Genomic DNA, 10,860 nt, shown 5'->3' on the forward strand with positions numbered 1-10,860 from the left:
ACATATTACGTAATAAAATTAAAAATAATTAATTAAATTCGGAAAATTTCTTGAATAATTATTTTTATTCTGTTGTATTAATGAAAAAGTTATTGACGGGATATCGATGAATTAAAATGATAATTAATTTTAAAAATTTTATTGTATTATTAATATAACTAATCTGAAAATAAAACTTATGCTCTAAAATATTTGGAAAATATTATTAGCTAACGGAAAAATGGCGGATGTTAGGGTTTGAGAATGAGAAGAATTTTTCATTTTCTGTTTATGATGCATGTAAGATGATTCAAGTAATTAAATTAAACTGATATTTAATTTACTTATTTTGAGTAAGTGAGATTATAATTGTAATATGAACTGTAATTTGAGGACTGATTATCCATTAATCCTCAAACTGATGTTTCATTTTATAAGAAAATCAATACAATAAGTTATAAATGATTCCTAAAATCCTACACACAGGCTAAAAGAGTCCCTATGGGACAATCTGTGAAATGGTTCGAAGGATGATAGGATGCAGCATCTTACCCAAATGTGACGAAAATGTGAAGGGATTGGTGGCATGTGTTGCCAGGGTTGTGGTGGTGAGCCCTTTATTTACAGAGGTTTGATGCTCCTTGAGGCAGAAGCTTAGTGGTTGGCCTGTAGTTTCCATGGGAAGTTGCTATCTGTGGTCCTGTATATTTTACAGTTTGTGATTTCCGGTCTCTACCCATCTGTCTATATTGAACTGATTTTGTGCTCTATATAACTTCCTCCTGAATAGCATGCATAACTCTGCCGTGCACCATCTAAGCATCCTGGAGCTTGCTGATCTCTTTTGTCCCACTTCTTTTATCTTCTTTGATAATAGTACTATTCTGCAAGGCAGGGAATGCCCTCTTTCAGGCATGTTATATGAACTCGTCATTTGACAGTCTTTCCACCTTTGACTGCCATATTCTCCTCTGTGTGCATTATGTTGATGACATTCTTATCTTGTAGCAACAAAAAATCTGTATACATGAGTTCGTATGTAAAATCAACTCCAACCTGTATGGCCTCTGTCTCTGCCTAGAACAGGACAGTGAGTGATAAGTTCACCTCCCTAACCTCCATCATATAATATCTAATATTAAAGTCTACACTGCCTGATTTTTATTTTGGTCCCATTTCACAAAGATCCAACCTTATTTCTTCAAGGTAGCTAGCTTCACCACTTTAATATGGCAAACGTATATCCATTGAAGGCTGTCTGCCCTTTACAAGAAAATTGCAGAAATAGTAACTTCTGCCCAGCTTTCAGAATAAGTCCTCCTGTTTGTACCTTCCCCTGTAATGCTAAGGACCAACTAGGTATGTTGCTCTCCCTAAGTTGTATACCATCCTCCTTACTGATCATGGATCTAACCACAATTTGGAGTACGTGGAAGCTACAGGCCAACCACTAAGCATCTATCTCAAGGAGCATCAGGCCTCTGTCTATAAAGGGTTCACTACGACAGCCCTGGCAACATATGCTACCAACTCTGATGTTGAAGTGTATTTCAACCAAGACTGCCTTCTACATTGCACCTTCCGCAAGGAGCAGCTTAAATATTTGGAGCAGTTGAGATTTATAGAGCTGCTAGAAAAAATGCAGGAATCAACTTCCTCCTAGTGTAGTAATGACATTTAGTTTTATAACTCTCTTCTATGTCACCCAGTGTATTAAGTGGACAGCAACCATCAATCTTAAAAACTATGTTTGAGTCATGTTTTATCAGGTGTATCTGAGTTTTTGAAGTTCATTATTTGAAGTGCATGAATCTATTGGAGTACAGGTAACCCCCGTATAACACGGCACTTCTATAGCACAGATTCACTCTAACACGGTTTGAGAATTGGGTAAAACCCTCGTACAACAGGAAGTGTAATAAATTTTTACATACTTAAGTACTAATAGTTCACAAAAATAATAATTTTCGTGAACTATTAGTACTTAAGTATGTAAATTTTCTCTTCTCGCCTTCTGTCGATACACGTGGTCCTTCTCGAAACTTGCTTAATGTTGCCAGATCGCGACGCTTCTGCTTCTGATGTTGCCGAATGTTTTTCCCTTATTTCATACTTGCTTTATTCTTCATAAGTGCTTAGCACCATATAAGGAAATTTATAAAGACCTTTTAACTAGAAGCAAGCAATCTAAAATTACATACATTTTGCAAAAGGTAAAGCATGGATCTGAAGATAATGCAGAAAAATGCTCAGAGGATAAGGATAACTTGCCAAAAAGAAAACGCTCTCGGTTAATTAATAGTGTTTTTAGTGATGACGAAGAAAACATTGTTTAATTTATATTAATATGTATCACTTAAAAAAATTTTAATGAAGATATTTATCTTAATTATGAAAATATACTAGCATGTTTTTTAATTTTTGGAACCTAACCCTCCTTTTCGTATTAGTTCTTTGTTTTGTATAACACGGATTCGCATAACACGGCAATTTTTTGGAACGTAACTACCGTGTTATACGGGGGTTACCTGTACTTCAATCTGGGGACTCATTTATAGGCTCAATAACACTGTTAAAAGCAGAGGAACATGCATATTTATAATAGTCTATATACTACAGCAACTTCAGGCAAACACATATATAACATTACATAAATAATTACAGAAAAAGGAACTTATATTCCATACACTTAAATTTAACTTAAAAAAAATTCTAAAACCTTAAATAGAATATTCCAAGTTAGCTGTTACATAGAATGTTAAAATAAAAATGGCATGTGACATTAAAAGTTGGAGAAATAAGACATGGAATTCTTTACTTAAATGGCATTCACAAGATATAGCATTTGGCTTTAATCTAAAAAGATGCCCATTGTTTTGTATTGCTTAAACCCTTGAACAGATTTGCAAAAGTTTTGTAAGGATCAAATGTTTTAAGTTGTGTGGTGACTTCAAAAAAATATTCTACATGTCCTTGTTTGTCTGATGCATGATAGCTGAGCAAAATTTACTTGTCACTAGATGCAGCATAGAATTTCTCAATTGCTAACTTGTTTTTGTTATTTCAGCTATGAGCATAATGGTAAGGTTTAATTTTCTCTCATAATTATTTGTTCAGCATATGATAATTTTTTTGTGGAAACTTACTACAATAAGTAATCTCTGTTAGAACACTCACATCAACAACTAGATCCACTTTTATAATTGTATTTATTAAAAATGCTCACTTCTGTTCTCTATAAATCAGTTTTGTTGCTTATACACACTTTTATACAAACTTATCTGTGTTTTTGGTGCTTACACCCACAACATTGATGACATTGGTCATCTTTAGAATTTCCTGCAAATTACATTTTTTGCAAAACACTTTGTAAACAAGGCTTTCTAGATACTGTACACAGTTTCCAAGTTTTGCCCAGTCCTGTCTATAGGCTGCTACTCAGGTTACCTGCTCTGGTTTTTCTACTCAGGTTACTTTCTCTTAACACAAGGAATACATTTGTGCACATTTCTCTTACCATTTTAATTTCTCTAGTTCCAAACTACAAATATTTGTATAGTTTACATCATCTCTTAAACTTAATATCAGAACTAGATGTACTGTGGAAAGTCTAACCTCTCTTAATAGCTTTAAATTGCCTTGCTGTCATAACTGCTTTCTTTGTAGTAAGGGATGGATCTAACTGAAACTTCCCTGACAAATTTTTGACAGATATTTCCAAGACAGCTTGATCCTGATGGCTTTTTCAATTTATTATGGAAGAAAATCAGTTCTGAGTTCTAGCATAAAGATCAGTCACAAAATCTTACCTTCCTCTTGTCTTCACATATGAAAACAATAACACTCGTAAATTGGGTTTGGATAAGTGACACCAAAGTTTTGTGATTAGGTGTCACTCATCTTCAATAAAAGAAACATTTATTTGCTTGATATCCCATTGAGGTTCTCATTCAAAGTAATCTTTGTTTGCAATTGATTTCTTTGAATGATAATTAATGTGGAGCTGGAATTTGATATAGTGAAAGTTGTGATAGATTTTGATTATTAATGGAACTATTCATATTTTTTTAAACTGTTATGGTGGACACACTTGCTACTATGTAATGTTCACTTATATTTACTTATAGAATAATCAGACTAGTCCTTTAAAAGTAATTCTTTATTCTTAAGGTAAGTGCAGGCTTGAATGGATGGACAGAGAAGACAAGTTGTGGGAGGAAATCCCTCTTGCTTTCTTGAGGAGGTAACATTTCTGTCCATCCACCCTGAACTGACAAGGTCACCTAGATATTCAACTGTCAAAACCTTCTGGAACTCCACTCATTAACAGAATTTGCTTTTTATTTTTTTAGTTTTTGACAGGGAACACATTTGTGCACATTTCTCTTACCATTTTAATTTCTCTAATTCCAAACTACAAATATTTGTATAGTTTACATCATCCTCTTCTAATTATAGGCAGCTCAGTACCACTCATACATAATTCATGGACATCATTTAAACTGAAAAAATGCCTTATCCAAATATTTCATTCTTTCTTTTGCTCTAAATTCAGCTCATTCTGCTACTGCAATCCAACAGAGTACATACAATAGAGGAATACATACCAATGCCATATCTCCTACTGTCCATTTGCTCAAGCATATGCTTACCTTTAAGAAACACCAAGTAGTACTGGTGTTTACAGCAAGAGGAACAATGCAATTGAAAAATTACTGCCCTTCTCACAACACAACTCATCATGCAAAATCTCTGAGGATGTTGCCAGTCTATAGGCTATGAGATATAATATAAGACAGAGATGGCGAACCTATGGCACGCATGCCCAAAGTGACATGTCGAAGAAATCATCCTGCGCGTAACGTATTATACGATTTCGGTTTATCATCATTTTCAATCAGGTTCTTTACATTTACTCTAATTACAGCATATTATATTATTTATTTAAATATAGTTTTTTAAAACTCTTTTTGCCCTGTGGGCACTAAGAGGGCTTTTNCATTAGTTACCTCCTTTGTTTTTGGCTACAAACAAAGACTACAAGTTTTTTCTTCAAATTAAAAGGACAACTGTACAAAAAAAAGTAAAAAAAAATATTCATATACAATCTTATCATAGCAAATGTTCTTTTCATTTCCATAGTCACACAATTCCTCTGGGAAGGAATCAAGAAACTTGACACAATCACATCTTAGGACACTGTACACTGAATCTAGTATTGTTGTTATTAGCTAATTAAGATGTTAACTAATTAAGGTGAAAGCTAGGTTCACATTGTCATAAGAACTGCAACCAAGTGGATATGAATTGCCACTTTTCATTGAGTATTTGACCAGTTTCTTAGGATTTGAGAATATCCATACTTTGATTTGTTTGACTAATCAACTTTTCACAAATAGTGTTGAAACCTTTCTCACCACTCACACCCTAACTTAGTTGTGTCACATAGTAGGATGCAGACAATATTTTGTTTTAGTTAGTTTCTGTTTTTAGTTCATAGTGGCTCTTTAGTGTAAACTTGTAACTTCTTTCATATTGTAAACTATCATGCACCAAGTCTAAATTAAACTTCTATTACATCAAAGTTCTCAGGTTGCTTCTAACTTGTCAGTTCAGTTTTATGGAGTAGTTCTCCACCTATGGAAATTCTATTTTGAAGGTTGCCCAACTATAAAGTGTGCAAAATAATAATAAACATGAATAGCCAATTTTGTGTTATTATTTCCCTGCTTCAATGTTTGATAAACTGTTTTTTTTTATTGATAGTTCCATGTTTCTTATTTTAGTCTTAAATTTTCAACATGTTTTCAAGTTTTATTTCAAAATGCAATGAGTTTTCACAAGTTAAAATCATTTATTCTGCAGGTAATTAGTTCAGAATCTGAAGTTATATTTGCATACTCTCTGATTTAGAATGTTAGTCTGTTGATTAGATGTTATTAAAGATATAAAATATCATGTATAAAGTATAATGTCTATATTGTAAGATAAAAATTAAAAGAACAAAACTGTTTTTAATACACCATATGACAACATTCATGCTAGAATTGGTGTTGTATGACACTTATGCCACAGAAATCAAAACAAAGTGATTGCATGATAAACTATAGCTGTGCAACTTCCACTATAGCCCAGCAAATTCAAAACAAGCCAGTTTTCTGATAATTCTGGATTTCTGGGAACTGGATAATTGGTGTAATACTGTATTAATATTAGTATAACATTTAATTATTGGTTGACAATTTTTTTTATTATATACTATCTATTAGAAGAGTTCTTAGTGACTGGAATATATGCNCTGTGGGCACTAAGAGGGCTTTTTTATTTAGCAAACTTCAAATGGAACAGTCAGGTGGTGAAGAATGGATCACTACCTGAAAATTTTCTGGGGTTTTGATCTCAGGTCCACAAGAGCGATAAGCTACCACTTTGACCGCTTGTCCATTCGGCTGAATTTAAATATAGTTACTAGAAGTCTAAAACTTCTGCACACACAAACATTTTTAAAGAAAAGTATGCTTAATATGCAACACGCAGACTCAAAAAGGTTCGCCACTCCTGATATAGGATATTCATTTTTTTCCTTATTTATTAACAACTTATATGAACAAGATACATTTGTCATCATTAGCAAATATACCAGCATTCTTATCAGAATTTTTACTTTTATTATGTATACAAAGCTACAAAGAAACCAAATAACCAGCAAAAAGTTGGCAAGTGCTAATGTTTTTGCCTGTGTTGAATGGACATCCTCAGGCTAACTAATCCCGCAGCTGTTGAAACAATGATGAATTGCTGTACATGTGTGAAAAAGGTGACCTGAGAGGAGGGTAAATAAGGCTGCCTGCAAAAATACCACTTAATTTTCCTGATGTAGACTCCTTCTTCACAGCTTTCTTTGAACTGTAAACTTACTCTCCTTTCCCCCCTCCCTCTCCTTAGGTCACTCTCTTTTACACAGTTTTTCAACAGCTGCAGGATTGGTTAGCCTGAGGATGCCCATTCAACACAGGCAAAAATGTTAGCACTTTCCAAATTTTTTGCTGGTTATTTGGTTTCTTTGTAGCCTTGTATCAAGTTTACCCAGTTTTTTGAATAGTAGTACTTTTATTATTTATTCATCTTTGTTTTTATTATGAAATTAACAGCTTTTCATCTTAATTTATCTTCAATTTTTAACTTTAATATGTCTCTTTTATCTGTGATTGAGTTTTCCTGGCTTTTTGTTTGGTTTTAGAATTAATTGTAAAGAATGTATAGTCATATATCTGACCCACTTAATATCATTATTTCATAGTAATAGCTTCCATTTAAATTTCTGAATTTGTTAATTATATATCAGACTATAGCAAAGCTCCTGCCCTAGTAAAAATATTATTTTAGATTTTTGAAGTCAAATAATTATGTTGTTTTTTATTTTTCACATCTTAAAGATAGGAATCCATTAGATGTTTTATGCTCAGAAATATTTAGGCAGGAAAAACATTTCATTCACTTTTTTATTTCCTTTTTATGAACACTGATACATTAGGCTGCATTCAGACAGGCTATTCTTACATTATGTTATGTTATGCATGACTAATCAAAGAAAGTGTTATTTAATGCATTATAAATGCATTCTTTGATAGGCCAGATGTAATGTAATGTGAGAAGACCCTGTCTGAATACAGTCTTATATGACTGCACAAAGTGTAACAACAGGCATGACCAACATACTACCCATCTGATGAATTTATGTGGCCCACGATTAATCTTTCAATATTAGCTACTCAAATCCGAATAGCTCGGTGAAAAATTCTGATGCCGAAAAAAAGGTCAACAACTCACCATGCGTTTACAGATAACCCTCCATTACAAATCTCTTAAGTACAATGTAGCATATTGATAAAGCATGATAGTGTGAAAAATGTATCTGTAATCTCTATGTACAATTTAGTCTCTACGGGATGACACCACAATGAGATCTCACACCACCTCAAAATCTTCCTAGGACAGCCTCTGGTTCGGCCTGTGAAAAAAGTTTTCTTTCCAATTTGGCCCAGGGGCAAAAACTGTTGGCCACCCCTGATCTAGAGCCATCCAGAAATGTCATGTCTTCCTTTCTGTCTTATTATTTGAATATGACATTTCAATAATATTCAGAAACAGAGAAGTTGAGATTGTTGAATGTTGTTTTCAGCCTTCTTTCAGTCATAAATGATTTGCTTTTTCTATTTTAAAATGCATTTTTCTGCTCAGAAAGCATTTAGTGTGACCCTACCTTTAACAGTTTTTTAGATCTCATAATGCATAATATGAAGAAAGTTGAATGATGACTATTGAAATTTTGATTCATTCATTATATTTTCTTGACACTAATTGAACAATAATATTCTGTCATAGTTATTAGATTATACAGTAGAAGTTTGTTCATTTGGAATACAATAATGCAGAATGTTCTGTAATCTGGCATCCTCTGAAAAATAACTGATAATCCAGCATGTGAGTATTCTGCAAATCAAAATTTGCTTGGATATGTACTCCAGAACTGGGTGGAAATTGAGGCAAAGGTGGGGATGGGCCAATGTGTTCATTAATGTTTTTTAGGTTTTTCAATAAATCTTAGCATAGTATAGTTGTGCACTATATTATCTTCAGGCCGTTTAATGAGTAGGTAAAGCACACAGCAGGATATTCTGGTATAAAATATGTATACAGCAATGTCTGAAACATTTGGATTGCATATAACTTATTGAATTTTGTGAAAATACAAAAACTTCTGGTAATCCAATTTGTTTGATAATGCTGCACTACTTGTGGTCCCTTAGGTATCTTCCTTTTTTTAAACTCTTGTTCTGTGGGCACTAAGAGGGGCTTCTTTTATCAAGCCCATTTGTGTATCCAGCTAGGCTCACAATGGGGCAACTGATTGACGAGGGACAAAGCCTGACATATCCAGAATAGATCATCCACAAATATGCTATGATTTTACAACCTGACTAGATTTGTTTTTGGATTCTCCAGAGCAGTATGCTGGCATCCAGGACAATCAAGAAGGGGGAGCTGGTGATTTTTTTTTGGGACCACAGAAAATTTAGACATCTGTAGTGGTTCATATCCAATAAATTAATGTTATTTTTACTAACAGAAAACAGAATCTTTAAGACTGTTTTTTTATTAATAAATATTTTATGTATTTTATTGTTCAAAAAGAAATAATGGAAAAGTGGACTCACTCTACCCGGGCTCCATATAAGCTTTCAACAGTCCTGTTCATACCTTTACCATTTGGTTATCCAGCCACCTGGTCCCTTCAGTGTCAGATTCACAAACTTCTACTGTAAATTGCTAATTAAGTAGAGAAAAAATGAAACAAATTCATTATATAATTTCATCTTTTATACAGATTAAGGAAGATGGCAAAAGTGACAAAGAATTGGATTAAGAATAAATATAATCCTATAGATATTTGGCAAACTAAAATGACAAATTCTTCATTTACTCTTCCCTATGCAAAAAACAAGAAGAAAAATTTAAATTTTGGAATTTCTAAGGAATTAAAAGAAGAATCAACTTTAAGTGATGATGAGTGGACAGATATAACAGATTTTAGCACTGCAATTACTGAATCAGAGGGATTAATTAATTACAGCAGAGAATCTATTGAATTCCCACGTAATGTTTGTGAGTCTTCAAATTACGAGCTTAGTTTCAATGAAATTGAATATGATAAAAGTGGAAATATAAAATTTTCTACAATGAAAAATGTGAGTGTTTGTGATGATGATGTATTTCCTTCATTTAGTATATCGCCTGTAGATAAATATTCATTTTTAGATTGTTTAGGAGAAAATTTGATAGATGGATTGTCACATCAGAAAACCAATCTCAACAAAAATAGCCATGTAATTAAGTACTTGGAATCTTTAAACTGTTCAGAAATTGCCATCAAACAAATAAAAAGTGTGGAAGAATTGCATATTACAAAGAAGCATGATGTGAAGTGTTTTCCATTAACCAATGCAAAACATCTAACTAGTACACCCTTGAAAGTTAACTCCGGTCACAGAGAACTGGATATATCTGAAATTAAATTGGACTTAGATGATCAAAATAGCAAAATACATCTGAGCATCCCTGCCGTAGAAGTTACTGACAAAGATAAAGAAAATCTACAGATCAATGACGACGAAAATACACAATTGCAAAAATTACACGGCATATCCAAAGGCGGCGCTTTGAACAGAATGTCCATTAGTGCCGAGCATCTGTATCCCGTATGCAGCGTACTTTCTACGTTAATGAAACAGTATAAAATATCAAACAAAACAAAAGGTGATTCAAGAAATACAAAATCATTACAACAATATCCTGTATGTTGTCTTGTTTCTTTGTTTCAAAAAAGTTAAAATATTTACTTATATTAGTCTAAATGAATATTTGTCAGATTAATTTAGAATTTTATTGTTTTCTGTTATTGTTGACATATTTAGAATATATATTTTCATTTATTAAAAGAAACTAATTGAACTCCATTTTGCTGTATGCAACAGGAATTTTTTTGTTAATGGAAAAAAATAAAATGTGTTTTATTATCAATAAAAGTATATAATTCCTTCATTTCTTCATTTATTTTAGTTAAAACCACAAATTCAATTAAAATGGCCAGTGGCAATTAAAGTTGCAGCCTACCACTCTGGGGGACTCAGGATCAAATCCAGATGAATGAAAAAATTCCAGGAATTTTTTGGAGGTGGTCTATCCCAATAAGTCAAACCCTGTCCCTCATCACCCGACTTTCCCATTGTGGGCCCGATCAAACACAAAATGGGCTTGCTTGTGTTGCAGAGGAACTAGGTGAAGTAATGTTTCCATGTTTGATTAGTGTTCATATTCAGA

The 10,860-nt window shown here is 33.0% G+C and overlaps 1 protein-coding gene across 4 annotated transcripts; it reads left to right on the plus strand.

Moving 5' to 3' along the window:
* The first annotated feature begins 169 nt into the window (after positions 1 to 169).
* On the plus strand, positions 170 to 10,566 carry LOC111619304. 4 transcript variants are annotated; one of them, XM_023361003.1, is made up of 2 exons: positions 170 to 279; positions 9,368 to 10,563. In XM_023361003.1, exon 2 carries the CDS (start codon positions 9,378 to 9,380, stop codon positions 10,368 to 10,370), a length of 993 nt encoding a protein of 330 aa, XP_023216771.1. In that variant the 5' UTR covers positions 170 to 279; positions 9,368 to 9,377; the 3' UTR covers positions 10,371 to 10,563. The 4 variants fall into 4 exon arrangements, with proteins under 4 accessions (XP_023216771.1, XP_023216772.1, XP_023216773.1 ...); XM_023361004.1 differs by having other exon boundaries at positions 215 to 293; positions 9,368 to 10,564; XM_023361005.1 differs by having other exon boundaries at positions 229 to 332; positions 9,368 to 10,565.
* Positions 10,567 to 10,860: the final 294 nt, after the last annotated feature.

Source organism: Centruroides sculpturatus, unplaced genomic scaffold (assembly GCF_000671375.1).
Source record: "Centruroides sculpturatus isolate CEXI.00-Female unplaced genomic scaffold, Cexi_2.0 scaffold46, whole genome shotgun sequence".
NCBI classification, from domain to species: domain Eukaryota; kingdom Metazoa; phylum Arthropoda; class Arachnida; order Scorpiones; family Buthidae; genus Centruroides; species Centruroides sculpturatus.

Bases quoted from the DNA above. Each gene is read 5' to 3' on its own strand.
- LOC111619304 (XM_023361002.1), top strand. From the start codon at position 1,678: ATGTCACCCAGTGTATTAAGTGGACAGCAACCATCAATCTTAAAAACT. The intron at 1,749-9,367 runs GTGTATCTGAGT...TCTTTTATACAG, and splicing joins TTTGAGTCATGTTTTATCAG to ATTAAGGAAGATGGCAAAAG.